At 40.8% G+C, this 16926-nt stretch overlaps 1 protein-coding gene across 12 annotated transcripts in view; it reads right to left on the bottom strand.

Annotated features, from left to right (window-relative positions):
- LTBP1 (latent transforming growth factor beta binding protein 1) overlaps positions 1 to 16926 on the bottom strand; it is a 387020-nt gene that overhangs the window by 128471 nt on the left and 241623 nt on the right. For all 12 annotated transcript variants that reach the window (XM_073897251.1, XM_073897253.1, XM_073897250.1 and 9 more), the window contains 2 exons: positions 11154 to 11276; positions 2269 to 2436 (listed from right to left, as the gene is read on the bottom strand). In XM_073897251.1, coding sequence (XP_073753352.1) covers positions 2269 to 2436; positions 11154 to 11276 — 291 coding nt within the window. The remainder of the gene's footprint in view (positions 1 to 2268; positions 2437 to 11153; positions 11277 to 16926) is intronic.

Genomic DNA, 16926 nt, shown 5'->3' with positions numbered 1-16926 from the left:
ATATATTATATATATTTCATAGGGTATGTGTATAAGATCAGCAAAAACCAGGCTTTCTTCTTTTCCTCCTGCTTTGGTATAATTGCATTAGTTATTAACAAGGAACTCAATAACATCTCTCTAAGCTAGATGACTAGCAAGAAGGTTAAAAGAGAAAAATCAATCACTAGTCAGGGAAATGAGAGGCTGAAATGTTCATAATTTGTTTCCAGTCGAAGAATCCAAAGGACTCAGCCAGAATGGAGCATATCAGCTGATATGGTGAGGCTGGTGAAGAAGGACTGAAAAGGGGAGTGTTTTTGAAGAGAAAGTCTCAGGATAGTGAGAAGGAATCCAGCAAAGTAAGACATACTAAAGGGATGATGGATAACAGTCAAGAACAACAGGACATGCCAAGTCAGAACGGAGTTATTTTCAAAAAAAGGGATGAGTAGGCAACAGCCTGATCTTGACCAGCTGGCTTAACTATCCAGAGGACAAGGAGATGTTCTGTGCCCCGAGACTGCTACCCTTGCCAGGAAAGTGGTCTTGCCTGTTTAAAAAAAAAAAAAAATGTAGACTGGGCCCATAGGACTTGCTAACCTCCACTGCATCATCTCCAGGAATAAGTAAAGGAGAAGACAGGGGTGGTAAGGCAGTGTGTGGCCTGAGAAGGAAAATCCACCTAATCCCTTTGGTGTTGCTATTGGAGGCAAGTTACCAAAGGCAGACACTAAGGAGCTTATGGTCAACTTTTTTATTTCTACTTTTCAAATTGAAAGTAAAATAAGTCATTTCTCACTTCTACTCAACAAGAGATCTCCTATTGAATGTTCTGGACCTAAAATTAGTTCTCAATAAAAAGGAAACTCTAAAATTCTCCTTGAAGCACGCTAAAACATTGTTTTTCTAAGGATCACACATTAAATGGTGGAACCTCATTCTTAAATTTAACTATGAAATACAATTCTTACTTGAAAGAACAGATGTTTCCAGAAGAAAACATGTTTTCCTATCAAATATTTGCAGTATTAATGAGTAAACATTGTGAAAATCACCATATAACCAAAAACTGGGTAAGTACAAAAAGTCTGTCTTTAATGTTATTTTCCAAATTTAGTTACTGGATGTTATGGAGGAGTCGCCCTGTGTTATATTCACCATCTTGATTTATGTTTCATGTAAGAGTTACAAAGCTATTAAAATTGAACTTGAAGAGAAATGGGTCTATAAATTATGAAGGTCATTTATTTCATGGATTATTACCTTTTAATCACTAGTAGTTCAGATCCCACAGGGAGATACTAGGCCCTTTTGAAGGTGTCTAAATTTATACAGTCTACTAAAATACCATCAGCATTATACTATCTTCCGCCTTACCAATTCTTTCTGATCCTAACCACCAACAAAGGTGGATTATGAGATTTAAATTTATACTTAAACCATGTCTGCTGCTGTGTAAGCTACAGCTTTGAGTCATTCAGTAGTCCTGTGAGAGTTGATGCACTTCTCTAGGTGGGAAGCATCTTAATCAAATAAGCACCTGATGAGACTTTTTTATGGCCATCACATGCCCGTGAAATAGGGACCACTCCTCCTTTGATAATGCTATGCCTGGTATTTGCAGGGTGTGTTTCTTTCTCTTCCACTTAATTCTGCTTGATCCTGCTTGAGAAGTTGAGGACTCCTTGGTAGCAGTAAGGCACTGAGAGAAATATATTTACCCTTTCAGGGCATTAGGCAAATATGTACCAAACTAAAGCATAAGGAATAATCAACTTCCATTAATATTCTGACTTGGAAGTTCCTCAGTGCACTGGCAGGATCTGCCCTTGCATTATTAATCTTCACAGCACAAATTCAATCATGAAGATAATTCCCTCCATTTCCAAGTGGAGAAAGTGACGAGCACATGTTCAACCAGTGAGTGAGTGAGTCAACCCGCACAGGGGCTCGTGGCCGTGCGCGTGACACACGGCCAGTCGTTAGGAGAGCACATGGCCCATCTGGTCTCTTTACACTTTTAAACACCAGACTTAGGGTCCCACAAAGTAATGGCTTTTCTTAACATTCAAGAGGAAGTCTCATGTTACACAGAAACAGGAAAATATCTCTTCTACTGATTCAACCTTCTATGGTCATGGTTTGTACAAAACTAGTAAAAAATACACTGTATTATTTACACAACGATTAAAAGTTGGAAACCAAAAAGAACACAAACTGCCAAAGTCCTCCTGTGTCCTTGTGTGGCTGGCAAGGAATATGAGCGTGCAGCTGGTCATGTCTTACCTGTGCCCGGAAGGGGACATTTCTCACAGTGTGGGCCCCAGGCCTTGCCCACACTACAACAGCAGAGCTGCTTGGTGAGGTGAACAGACAGAGGGTGCATACACTGCCTTCCGGAACTGACAAGACGGTAACAGGGCCCTTTCTCTTCAGAGAGCACAGGGGTATCCGCTGAAGCAGAGAGATAAGGCCTGATGTCACCGAAGAAACAACAAAAGACTACATCGACTTTTCTTGGCATAGTAAAACGAACCTTTAAGTCTGGATTAGACACCATACTTCAGAATAAATTTGTGTAGATTCAGGGCATCGCCTTTCCTGATTTAGAGTCGTTTACCAAATATGTTTTAGGTTTTAGAATCAGGGCCCCAAGCGTCCCCGTCCCTATCTGGTCCCTTCTTCCATTCTAGCAAGCATTAGATCAGGTATGTGTGCATGATGTAAAAAGAAACCATTTCAAGCAAAATCAACTGCCCAACAAAACCTAGGTACCTATTATCAAAATCACTACGCCATTTATTTTCTTGTATTTAGCCATAACACAGGTAGTTCTAGGGAAGAGTTTGGTGAGCAACCAGGCACTGTGAACGTCGGGAACTCAACATAGTTGATGCTGAAAGCCAGCTGCTGCCCTTCTTAAGGACTGTGAGAGCTTGCAGGGTCTCGCTGTAGGCCAGTCAACAGCGGATGGGAGGCAGGGAGCAGCTTCTGACCTGCCAGGTTACACAAGATGGCACACCAGAGAAGGCAACGGTGTGTTCAGTCCCTTAGAAAACATGCAACAACACACCAGCCCATAATCATGCAAGACCTAACTCCTATTCCTGATGCTTCTATTCTAAGTTTAGCAGATAAGACCTCACTAATCCAACAGCTAGACACTCTACTGAGCACACAAGGCAGTTATGAGGATAAGATACAGTCCTGCGTTTGAGAAGTTCATTTTCTAATGTAGAGGTGAGCCAGCTCTAGGCCAAGTAAAGTGCTGAACAGACCAAGCTTGAGGGTCCCCCCTTTTGTCCCTTCTTCCCTCCCAACCAAAGTTCTTCTCCACTGTATCACTGTCCAGATGAGGTTTTTCCAATTTGCCTTTCCCTTAACCAATTCCTCTAGCTCCTGCTGCTTCCAAAATCACCTTCCCTTCCTGCTCAGATCTCAATTTTCAATCATTCTCAAAGGACTGACATCTTAGTTAGATGCTCTAAGAAACAGTCTGATCAAATTAAGGTACTACAACACAGTGAAAAGAGCAAAGGTTTATAGAGCCAGATAGATCTGGATACTCATGGGACGCCTACCACTTGCCAGTAAGACAACCTATAGAAGTCACAGGGGCTGTGACGGTTGACTGGATCTTTCAGCTTGGCTAGGCCACAGCAAGTAGGTATTTGGTCAAACACAGGTCTGAAAGTTGCTCGGAAGGTATGTTTTACATGAGATTAACATTTATATTGGTGGACTCTGAGTAAAACAGATGATCTCCAGAGTGTGGGTGGGCCTCATCCTAATAGCAGAAAGGCCTTAAGAGGAAAAAGACTGAACTCTTCCGGCGAAGAGGGAATTTTGCCAGCAGACTGCCTTCAGACCCACGCTGTAACACTAACTCTTCCCTTTGTCTCCAGGATACAGCCTACTGTGCGGATCCTGGACTTGCCAACCTCTGCAATCATGTGAGTCAATTCCCTTAAAACCTCCCTCTCTACACACACGAGCATCCACACACACAGCCCCCTACTGGTTCTGTTTCTTTGGAAAGAACCTTAATACACTGTGGGAGCTTCAACCTCCCCCCGCCTATAAATAATAGGCTCAATGTGCTGATTAGAAAGAGCATGTGCTCATAAACCTCTGGTACAGAGTAGACACAAAATACATGTCAGCCACTCTTTAATTACAAGTATATATCTCCATCGTCTCAATGGGTGTTTGTACACAACTTCATCGCTGCTTAGTGGCAGAATTTGAACAAAGTGAAGATATTCAAAAACAGTTATTACCAGTGAACAGGAGCATGGGAACTGGGCATTGAGGGGAGCAGGGGAGACCTTCCTGAAGCCTCAGAGCTGATGCAGTTAGGATGCCTAATAAGGCCAGTTTTGTCCAGGGCTACTAAAAAAGTGCTCAGAGGGAGAAGTTTGAGTCTTTTCCTCTCCCTTCTCCCACTTACTTTCTGGAATCTTAAGAACATATACGTAGTTCTAGTATAATCAGCTCAGGAGGGATTCTACTAAAAAAAAATTTCTCTCCAAATTATTTGGAACTTACAACACATATTTCCATAGAAACAATGTCAGGCCATCTCACAGGATCCCATTTACACATGGCAGGGCTTAATTATACCACTAACTGCTCTAATGTTGGTTCTAGATCCCCGAAACAAGGGCCATTCAGAGCAGAGCAGACGGTTTCCTCAAATCCATGACACTGGATAATGGTGACATTGACTCCCTTCCACTTAATCCTCCACCCTCACTTCTTTGTAGCCACCTTGCCCGCACACCCAGGCGAGGGATACCATATTAGGCACCATCCTTTTTACACTCAAAGTGCCCCCCCCCATCCAAGGACTATACTTTGAAGAAACCTCCTACCATGCCTGTCCCGAAAATTAAACCAAAACTCCACATCGGCAATTCAGTGTTTTAAGGGATTACTACGTGCACATGTGTGAATTTTAAGAAATTGCTTGTTAATTAAAGTGAGTTGATTGTTGTTGAGATCTTGTGAACTACACACACACACACACACACACATACACACACACACACACACACACACAATTTTGGGTATTTTATCATCTGGAGAATAAAGATAGAAGTCCAGTGAGCTAATTCTTTCTAAACAAATCATCTAGAGACTTTTGTCTTCCCATCAGACAGTTTCCAAAGCATTTCAAATGGGGGTCTTTAGGGGACTAAGAGAATCACTGGCTTACAGTCACCAAGTCAATTGTCGGGGAGCATGGGTGTATCAGACTGTGTTCTAAGCAGACATGCCTCACCCCAACTACATATAAGAACAAGAAACTAATAAAAAAAAAAAATACACTCCTTCAAAGATGGAAGACAACCAAGAAGGAAGCCATTGAAAAGGTCTAGCCTACATACCTCAGTTTTACTGGTGCTCCCACGATTCAAATTTTCTTTGATCTACAACTATGTGGAGGAAAAAGTGTTCATTTATGCCTCAGATTTCTAACAGGGTATGCCTTTTTAAGCCACTCCTGTTTTAACACCTACATTACCTGTCATTCTTCTATCATTTCCAATCTCTCACATGGCAATTCCACTTATCTCTCACATTTTCACATTCCAGTCAACATGACATGTAAATCCAGAAACAATATGCTCTGAATTATGAAGTTGAGTATCTTTAGCCACAGATCGGAAGGCTAGTCATGAGGGGTAATTCATTATACACTACATCATTTATTATTTTAAAATATGGCACACACGATCATATATTCTCTTGAGTCATAAGGTTTTGTGCTACGCTAAAAGAAATCAGTATTGACAAAAGATTTCTAAAGATTAAGTGGAAATTGGTATGGGATGGAGTGCTGAGGTTCCCATATGTAGACACACTGAAACTGGTTTTGGCAGATTATATTTTTGCAAGATGCATTGCTAAGATTAAGGTGGGAAGATTCAGGTACTCTCTATAGATGGAAACACCTTTCAAGAGTGTAAACCTATTGGAAATGCCACCATCAGTCAGTCAGGAACACAAATCATTTTTCTTAGCTAGAGATAGAGAAATCCCCAAAGGTAATAAACATATAGCTCCATACCTTCGTCCTGAATCATCACTACACAGCCAATGCTATGATGCCCCACTTACAAAGGACAGTATGAAGGAAAGATGCTATGGTTCTCTTATTTGGGTTCCCCAGTAGCGTATCAAGCAGCTTAATTATAGGGCTATACCATAAATTCTGATCATACTTTCCCAAAGACATCTTCCACACACGAATGACAAGTGTCATTAAAAGCAGATATAAATTAATCTGGCACTTAGAGGAAGCTAAAAAAATACAGAAGACCTAAGGAGAGGGCATATAGCTAGCCTGTTTGAAATGCCCCCTGCACCAACACCCCCAATATCCTCATTCAGCTCTTGGATGAATTCCACATCAGAGTTTCATCTCTTTAAGCTTAAAACCCCTGTGGGAAGAGTGTTGGGAGGCAGGTAAAGTGTTGATGAGGAGTCTGAGAGATGAATTTGCTGAAAGAAGAGCCACCAGGCACCCTTTTCGGGAAACGGGCTACTAAATTCTGGGAGAACTAAAATAAAAGAAACCATGATTCTAGAGCCAGTGCAGAGTTACACCACCTATTCTATCGTGTGGCGAGTAAGACTTAAACAACAGCTCTCCTTAAATAAAGGACTCGCTCCCGTCAATTCAGACTAGTTTCTTCTTCCTGATTCAAAGCTCAGCTTGTGGACTAAGATCCAGCTTCAAACGTGGGCTTTACCACTTAAAGGCTGTGTGACTTTTGGCAAGATCCTTATTAACCCCTCCAAGCCTCCATTTCTTTATTCTAAAATAGAACGGCAACATAAACCTCATGGATGTCTTGGAAGTATTTTATCTGGTAATGCATACCAAGTGCTTAGTGCCTGGCACTTATGAAATGCACAACAAAGATGCTGACGTTGCTGCCCTGGTTTTGGCTGTTACTGTTAGGTGGGGGCAAACACTTTGTAGAGATGTGTGTGTCTAGCCCCCAAGCCACGATGCTACGAGACGGCTAAGTGAGGGAAGTGAGAGACCAAAGCTGGGATGGCCGCAGAGGAGGCAGAAAGACAAGAGAAGGTGTAAGACAGATTACAAAGATTAATGACTTTCTTAGAGACAAGGAGAGGACAGAGTCAAAAGTGGCAGAGGAGCTCCCAGCCTGCCTGCCTGGAAAATGGTGTCACATGCACAGAACCACTACGTCAGGAAGGAAAGGGGGAAAGGAGGAAGCCTAGCAGTCATTTACCCCATCAGCTGTGTCAAACAAGGATCTAGAACTATGCTGTCTGATACATTAACGCCTAGCCACGTGTTGCTACTTCAATAAAACTTCAATGAAATACAATTTAAAATTCAGTTCGTCAGTCACGCTGCCCACATGGGACTAGCACCTGCTACATCAGACAGCACAGATACAGAACATTCCCATCATCACACAACGTCCTATTGGACAGTGTTGATACAGCCCAAGAGTAAATAAACTCTTTCTGTAAAAGGCAAAATAATAAAGAGATATTTTAGACCTTGTGAGCCCTACGGTCTCTGCGGCAACTTCCCAACTCGGCCACCATGGCACTAAAGCAACACTAGACAATATGTAAATGAACAGACATGGCTGTGTTCCAATAAAACTTTATTTACAAAAACAGACAGTGGAACAGATTTGGTCCGTGAGCTGCATCTTGCCAACCCCTGATCTAGGACCCTAAACTTAGAGGCACAAAACCCAGTTTTAAATCTCAAGAGTCCCTGGGGTGCCTGGCTGTGCAGTCAGTTAAGTTTCCGACTCTTGGTTTTGGCTCAGGTCCTGATATCAGGGTCATTGAGATGGAGCCCCACGTCCTGCTTCATGCTCAGCATGGAGTCTGCTTGAGATTCTCTCTCCCTCTCCCTCCTCCCTCTCATGCTTGTGCACTCTTTCTCTCTCTCAAAAATAAATAAATCTTTAAATCTCAAGAGTCACTTTACTAGCTGTATGATCTTAAGAAGTTGTGTAAGCTCCCCAAGCTTCAGTTACCTAATGCATAAAATGAGAATAATACATATATCATTAAGATGTTAGGGTAATAGAAAGATATGATGGGCATCAATATGACTAACTTTTAGAAGGAATGTGTTCTTCATCTCATGATTTCCAGGTTGCTGAGCACATCTCTCCAACCCTCTAGTTTTAAATTAGCACCCAGGCCATGGGGCAAAAAAATGCAGTCAAACAGCAAACAGTCAGGCCCAGAGATTTTTCATCTGGGCATTTTTCTACCAAACCTATGGACACACCCACTGCAGCTCTCATCCTGGAGCTCCCGAATTCCCAAGAAAATTGCAGCTCAGAAAGAGAGTTTCCCTATTCCAACTACAAAACGTTATTATCCTTTTCTTGGATTTGCTCTGACAAATCCTAAAATTTCCCTTTTCCCCATGGAGAGGGAGGAGGCGGTCTGAAGACGCTGCGGTGACATCTGAAGGCACAGACAGAGAGGTCTGGGGTAGCAGAGGACAGAGCCCTCTGGCCTTCGTTCTTTGAGCTGTGCTAAGTCAGGGACAGAGAACAGGCAAGGAGAGAAAGAGAAATGGTTGCAACCTTTGGCCAGAGTCAAGGAATTCTGAGGGTGTTCACTTCAGTGCATCTGAGAATAGGGAGAGCTTCCCATTGCTCCTTGGCCATTGCCAAGTGCCTTTCTTTGCGTTCCGAGTCAGCCACACCTTTTATGGCCTGGCTATGCCCTCAATTCATGCTGCCTGAGCAAATGTGGTCAGTCTCTTCCATTTGCTTACATGCTCTATCCGTGGCTGACAGCTCTCAAAAAGATACTACAAACGTTAAGTAACAACTCCTCTCAGGGCCTTTGTGTGCCTGGGCACATGTGTCTATGTGTGTGCATGCGTGCAGGAGTATGTGTGACCTCCAGTCTCCTTCTGCTATTTCCCCATGACTATTAAGGATACCACCATCTTGCCAATATTTTTTCCCTTACTCTGTAAACATCACCTTCTTTCCTGATTCTTCTCAACTATTTTCAGACTTCTGCCTTGGTCCCCCACCCCCCACCCCGAGCCCTGCATTGATTTCTTCAAAATACAGTTCACAAACAAATCAGGCAGGACTGAACCAAGTCACAAATCCTGAAGGAACTCCACATACCTGGGATGTTACATGTGGTAAATTCAGAGGACAGAGAATTAAATCTGCCACTCAACGCTGGTAAAGATCCCAGGTTTTAACTCAAACTCTAAACTGGAACATTTAACTAGCAACAAACCTCTCTTAGTGCTTTATCATTTCAGCTGCTGTAGCTGAACCATAAAATTGAATTATTTTTCAAATAAGAATGAATGGTTGTTTAACGAGTTCAATATTATTTGGGCAACAACAGGGAAAATAAATGCTAAGGAAATGTCTAAGTGTTTCAAAAATCTCATTGGCAGATTTCTACAATCTTATTAAAACCTGGGTGTCTGCCCTTAACTCTAGACATCAGATCTAGTCAAAGTTCAATAAAACACTTTGCGATCAGATCTCCAACTTTACCTAATCTGCAGTCTTCAATGTGGTAATTTTAACCAGACTACAAGTCAAATTAAGAAGAAAAAAAAAAAACCCAAACATTTAAAGCAAATTCTACATCCAAACTCTGTAAAATCTTTTATGCTTAAAATTATGAAACTATTTAAAATATTTACACATGTAATTCTAATCAGCCAGAAACAATCCCTAAATTATCTGGATTTTATCAACAATGTGATTTTTGATCCGAAATTTCCAAATCCTTGCATTAGTTTTCAAATATACCTTGTATGCAAACATCATTTTAAAGTCTAATTTTACCACCCACCAAAAAAGCCCTATAATTAGGTGTCTGTCTGCTTCATGATCAGAATTGTCTGTGAAAGAACATGGAAAAAAGAACTTACGTGCAAAATTTCCTAATCTGCATTTGACAGGTTTTAAAAGAAAATAGTAGTAATTAGTAACAATTTTCCAGAAGACTCTCTGAACTCTTAGAATTTTAAAAGTAATGAATGAGACTGTCATTTTTATTTTACTACATTTGCCCATACTTCATTGTGTCCATGTATCTCAGGGGGAGTTGCACAATTAACGTAATAGCTATCAAGAACATGTCTTAACCAAATACCAAGTTTAAAAATGGAGGCCAGTATATCAAAGCCACATTAAAAAATAGGCAATAAAAACAAAAACCTATCAGGACAGAAATACAGAATTGCTCTTTAAAATTATCCTAACAGTTTTCTGCCATACGTTAATTTACAATGTTTAAGCTTTAATGGTATATGGCTTTTAAAAACCTTCAGTGTTTACCTGCTTTGTAATAATGAACACAAGTTCTTTAAAAAGTAAGGTAACCTTAAAAAAAATCTGCAGGTGAGAACTTTCTATCTAAATGCATCCATCTCTGGTCGTCGAGTGATCTGTAGTGATTATACTGGATTAGGTTTTGTGGCTAGAGAGTTTCTTTGGAGACACTATATTTTCTGTATTAATATTAGAACATATGGTTTAGTGAAGGATTTTTACCCTTACCAGGTACAAGAGAAAAACTTAGAGACAACATCTGTAAGGCAAAACAGTCTAACTCGGGAGACACATTTTGGTGGTTTTTGAGGACAACAGAGAGAATCTTAGAAATTAGAACTGAATAGAAAATCTGAAATGCAGGGCCTTTATAACTATTTCCCAGACTCTACCAACTAAGCAAGTACAGTGAAACCTCATTAAATCAGACACCAGTGACTCAGAATTTGGACTAATTAAAGGCAGAAGCTGGGACAAAGTTTAACCCGGCCTAAATAATGCTTAAAATGCTCACAAAGGAAAAAACTGTTGTCATCTTTCAGTTATGAAAATTTTAAATAACTCTTCATCAGAGTTTATTTTCTCAGTGTGCTTCTTCCCTACCTTGAGTTATAGCTGTTACATTTTTCTGATTGCAATAAAAATTTATTTTGGAGAAAGATCCAAAACAGAGATCTTAGTAGGTCTGCCTCCTTCCAGTTGTCCTTTCAATGAGATTTTCCCACATATTTACAATATTCAGTTGACTTCTGAGTATTTATCTTCTTTTGGATACCCCCTCTTCAAATAAAAAAGAACAATCCAAAATAGGAATAAAAAGTGATCATTACTTACGAACACAACTTGAAAAGGTGGGATCCGGCCCAAATCCCATTTTGCAGGTACATCTATAGCTGCCCATGGTATTCAAACACTCACCATTAGGGCACACGCCCTGTAGCTGGCATTCATTAATATCTGCAGGAAAACAAATCCTTTTAGAAGAAGTAGTCAAGCTCAGTTGAACAGATTCTGGCTGTAAAAAGCATTCACTTTCTTTTTCACTACAATAATCTCTTAGTGACAGTAAATAAGAGATGTTAGCTTTTAATGCAGCAGGTACAAGTGACCTAAAATCAAATCAAGCATTCACTGAACATCTACAATTTATATAACAGCTATTTATTATGTACCTACGATGTACCTGGTTCTGCTCTAGACACTAGACACTAGAAATTTACTAGTGAACCAAACTGACAAGATTCCAGTCCTCACAGTACTTACGTTAGTGGGTATTAGGTTTTAGAGATCGTATAGGTAAGGCAGAGACTCTCACCCTGAAGACATTAGCAATCTAGCTGGACATATAACTACCTACAAATTAAAGAAGTGAAAAGCAGTTGAACTTATCACAATTAGAAGAAAGGTCATCAACTTGAAGAAGTCAAATTATGAAACTGCCCGTGTAGACAAGTAAGAGCTGGTGGAGTTAGCGGAAGGTAGGGGAGACTAGAGCCTTGAGGAGGGGTTAAGATTTCATCAGGCATCGAGGTCAGGGAGAAGGTGGGTGGCTGGCTGGCTGGCTGGCTGGATAGATGGATGGATGGATGGATGGATGGATGGAGAGGAAGCGGGGGGACCTAGAGGAGTGACCCCAGAGCGTGGGCACAGAGACTGCAGGAGGGAAGGGGGGATTAGGAAAACCCTGAGTCAAACTGTTGGCTGGAAAAGTAGTTTCAGGAGGGTAAACTGTTGGAAAAAGGGCCGGTTAAGCCAGGCTAGGTTTGGATTCACTTTTACTGAGAACAGGGAGCTATCCTAAATGTTTCTGAGCACGAGGAGGATAGAACCAAAGGAAGGCTCGCGAAATTCATCTGGACAACACATGGCCCTCCTTGGTGAGAAGAGACCAAAAGTTGATGACTGAAGGAGTAATGCAAGTATGAGACGGGATAAGCCAGGTTGGGATGGTGAGAATGATCAGGAAGGAATTTTTCTTTTGAAAAGAACAATGGGCCAAATGCACAGTGTTTGACTCGCCAGCGTAACACTGGAAAGGAATAGAAAGGAGTCAAAGATGCCTGGGAGACATCTAATCTGGGAAAAGAGGAAAAGACATTGTTATTTTTGTGGAAAGTTCTGAGGAAAAAAAGAGGCAAATGAAAAGACTAGTTTTACACTTGAAGGTCACATAAGGATACCCAAGTATAAAATCCAACAGCAGTGGCAGATTCAGGAATAAACTAAAGAGGCAACGTGGCTAGAAATAGAGACTTGAGGTACCCACACAGGATGATTGCTATGGTCTGAATGTTTGTGTCCCCCCCAAAATTTAGGCATTGAAATCATAACCCCCAAACATAATGATATTAGTAGGGGGGCTTACGGGAGGTCCTTAAGCCATGAGGAAGATCCCTAGTCCCTTGTAACATCTGAGAACACAATAGTGATGTCTGCAACCAGAAGAGAGCCCTCACCAGGAGGCGACCATGCCGGCACCTTGACCTTGGACTTCCCAACCTTCAGAACTGTGAGCAATAAGTATCTGTGGTTTATGAGCTACCCAGTCAGTGGTAGTCTATTACGGCAGCCCGAATGGGCTATGACACTGATCCAAAGGAAAATCAAAACGATCTGGAAGAGGAGAGATAAAAATGTGTGCTTTAAAAAAAGATTAGAGAGTCTTCTGTAAAGGTAAGTGATTAAAAATGAAAAACAGAAGAGGACAAGTTAAAAGAGAAAAATTAATAGTCATTTCTATTTTTATTCAGGGTGGCTTATGAAGCTTAACAGTTAATAGACATGGTTATTAGCATTTCTGTTTCCAATAATGTTTGCTTGCTTCAATCATCAGTTCAAATAAAACTTTTATTAATGACTTTAAAATTAATTTTCTAAATTAAAACTGGACACAATTGGGAGCAAAATATTGCTAGCAAAATTGTCACATAATAAGGAAAATACAGCCCTCAATAAATCATTATTTGCTTATTTTTCATATTCTAAGTAGCCATTGATTTCTATAGTGGACCTATTTTATCGAACACATGCAGTTTTTAATTTCAGTAATAAAACGTTTTCAATGACATCCAAATAACAAATTAACACATATATTTGTTCAATAAATTCTACCGCTTTCTAACTTGGATCGAGCTGAAAACTGGCACTGCTAGATTACACCTGGCACAGCATATGGTCCACGACCTGATCATCTTATTTTTTTAAAGATTTTATTTATTTGAGAGAGAGAATGAAATAGAGAGAGAGAGCATGAGAGGGGGGAGGGTCCGAAGGAGAAACAGACTCCCTGCTGAGCAGGGAGCCCAATGCGGGACTCGATCCCGGGACTCCAGGATCATGACCTGAGCTGAAGGCAGTCGCTTAACCAACTGAGCCACCCAGGCGCCCCCGATCACCTTATTCTTTATCAGAATGTACATGGTGCTGTAATACACACTTATCCACAGCATGTAATTGAAAAATACTCCCCTATCACTCATTCTCCTTAAGAAAACCACCATGAAGGACCAGGAAGAATGCCAAGTCCAGTTGGGGCTACATGGTACAAGTAAAGCCCTTATCATATGTCCCAACTTAAATCTCAAATGTGGGTAACCAGCCAATTGTGGTCAAAAAGGTTGGACAAGATCTGCACTCTTCTGTTTTCCCTCATGTCCCCACTTGCCTGTGATTTATGAGACTTCCTCTCTCAGTGGTCTGTACTCCTGCTCATTGGTTGCACCCCGTTATGTCCCATGTTTACCTCTTGGGATGCAAAATTTTCCCTCGACTGGAGTTTTCTATGAAGTGGGGTATCAGCCTGGCTTCCGGCTGCCAGGTCAAGATGAAGGTTTCCTCCTCCAATGCATAAATATCTGATGTACAAACACTCGCTTGTGTCCTATGCCAAGAGCCCCTCCTTTGACTCTCCTCAACATTGCCCACTGCTTCAGCCATGACGCCATGGGAATGCAGGACAGGAATTAAGACTTCAAAACAAAAACCACTATGGCTATAGACAGGAATAGAAAAATTCAAGAAGAAGGGGAATCGTGCATTTCCTACTACCCATACCTTTATCAGCTTGTGCCACCGGCACTAAGGAGCAACACCACCTCCCCTAATTTTGGCCCTAGAAGCATGCAGCTTTCTACATCACTTTCTCGGCTTCCAGAAAAACTCCTATTTCCTTTGACTCAATTTATTTTTTAACCTAGTCTCCAAAATACCATAAATTACAGATTAAATTTCCAAGTTCCTTCCTAATTTATATGTATCAATCTTAAATATACAGCTACATGAACTTTTACACATACTTTTGTATACGTATATCCACGTGTGCACACGTACATAACGGAGTAACCACCATCCAGACTGTGATTTGGAAAGTTTCCACTGCCTCAGAGGGCTCCTTTACCACCCTTTCCCATCAACATCTCTGTCCCCACAGGTTAACTACTATCATCCATTAGTCTGCCCTGTTCTTCTACTTCATATAAAGGGAATCCTATTGCAGATGTTCTTTTGTCTGACTTTTAGTCATTATTAGGCCTGTTGCATGCAGCGATTCATTATTTCACTGTTGTTATATTTTATTGTGTGAGGATATCAAAATTAATTTATCCATGCAACTGCTGATTGACATTTGGGTTAGTCCCAATGTTTGGCTATCAGTAAAAATGCTTCTGTGAATATTCTTAATATAGACATCTTTTGGTAGGCCAAGGTACTCATTACTCTCCTGTATGTATCTAGGAGTAGAATTTCTGACTCACTAGAGAAGACTCATGATTGCTTTAATAAATAATCACACAGTTGTCCAAAGTGGTTATGCCAATTTCCATCCAAGTGTTCTGCATCCTCACCAAATTACTGTCAGTCTTTTTCACTGTAGCCATTCTGGTGGGATTGCAGTGTTCTTTCATTGTGGTTTTAATTTGCACTAATTTTTCATATATTTATTGGTCATCTTAATACAAAAACATTCTCTTCTAAAATGCAAATAGGGAATGTTGTAGGTCAGTAAGATTGCTTCCCTTTTGGTAGTCAGGGAGATCAGTCGGTGATTCTCAAAGGGGGAAGGGTGTGTGCTTGTCTACGGGACATTCTGGGTTGTCACAAGGACTAGAGAACCCTGAGAGTAGATACTAGGGAGCTCAGCATTCTGAAAAGTGTAGGTAGTTCCCCTTGACAAAGAATTGCTCAGCCAAAAACGTCTACAATGTCCTTGCTGAGAAATTCACACAAAGATGATGAAACGCTGAGTTTGTAAGTACAGAGGGGACCATTTTGAAGTGAGGAATGCTGGAGTGAAAGTGGGTGCTAGCTACACGAAAGGACTTGATGGGTTTCATTCGCTTGACTCAGCATCTGTATCTTGGCCATCTGACAATCTCCTGCTGTCACCGAGACTGTACTATGGTCTTAGCTAAAAGCACAAGAGACTGGGTCCCCCACATCCCTAAGTGTGGGCCTGTGCGGTTTGTGACTTACAAGGCCACAGTCCTCACACCAAGCCTGACCAGGTCTCTGACATGATTCATCAGACTTAACTGTCACCAGCTGAGCTGTCCCCAGAGTCATGGGGACCTGGTACAGCTGTTTTAAGCAAGGCAGTTCTTTTGCATTTGTTTCAAATATTGAGCTTCTATAATAAGATGGCACTTGTCAAAATTTTTAAGTTTTAAATCCTTTTTATTTCCGTGACAAATCATATGGAAGGTTTCAACAACGCACAAAACCTTCAAAAGCATTCCAATCATAAATTGTTAATTCCTAACACACAAAATTTTACACCTAAAACCTCGATTAAGAAAAAAAAATTTTTTTTTCACTTCCTTCTTCCATCCCCTGCTTTGCTCCTGAGAAGACTGTAGGTGATTAGTTTATATGCTCTGTGTTTAAAAAACAAAAACAAGGGGCTCCTGGGTGGCTCAGTCAGTTAAGGTCTGTCTTTGGCTCAGGTCATGATCCCAGGGTCCTGGGATCAGCTGGGGGCGGGGGGGGGGGGGTGGGGTGGGCAGTGTCTCCCTGGTAGGCAGGGAGTCAGCTTCTCCTTCTGCCCCCTCCCCCTACTCATGCTCTCTCTCTCTCTCTCTCTCTCTCTCTCTCTCTCTCTCGCACTCCCAAATAATTTAAAAACAAAATAAAAAAGATAAAAAACAGATCTCCCATGGTTTTTAATTTAGAATCTTAGAAATTAATATGAAACATGAATAGTTATTCAAATGACTTTCTCAGGTAGCCAAGCTCCTTAAGATCTTTCTAAATAACCTGAAGGAAATGAGAGATTCAAAATGCTTTAAGAACAAAACATGTATTAACTGAACGTGTTATATCTGGACATGAGAGGTTTAAGGAGTATACTAAGAGATGTTATCAGGCAAAAGTTTAGCAATTAGAACATGACGGGTAAATTATGAATTATAATTCTATTTAGATTCCAACAGCTATTTTTTAATTCAAATAAAAGCTTCTAACTTGATCATTTTTATAATAACATATTTGACAAACCTAACTGCGTTTCAGAAGTCTCATATTTGAGAGGGTCAGCCAATCTCCCTTAATGTATTCTGATTAAACTGAAAACAGTTTAGTGTTTAAACAGATAAACAAACTGGACTTGCTC

The sequence above is a fragment of the Callorhinus ursinus genome, unplaced genomic scaffold, assembly GCF_003265705.2.
Source record: "Callorhinus ursinus isolate GAN/ISIS: 27379988/994484 unplaced genomic scaffold, GSC_fseal_2.0 scaffold10, whole genome shotgun sequence".
Classification (NCBI taxonomy): domain Eukaryota; kingdom Metazoa; phylum Chordata; class Mammalia; order Carnivora; family Otariidae; genus Callorhinus; species Callorhinus ursinus.
The sequence above is the reverse complement of the archived record's forward strand: the minus strand, read 5'-3'. Positions and strand labels throughout refer to the sequence as shown.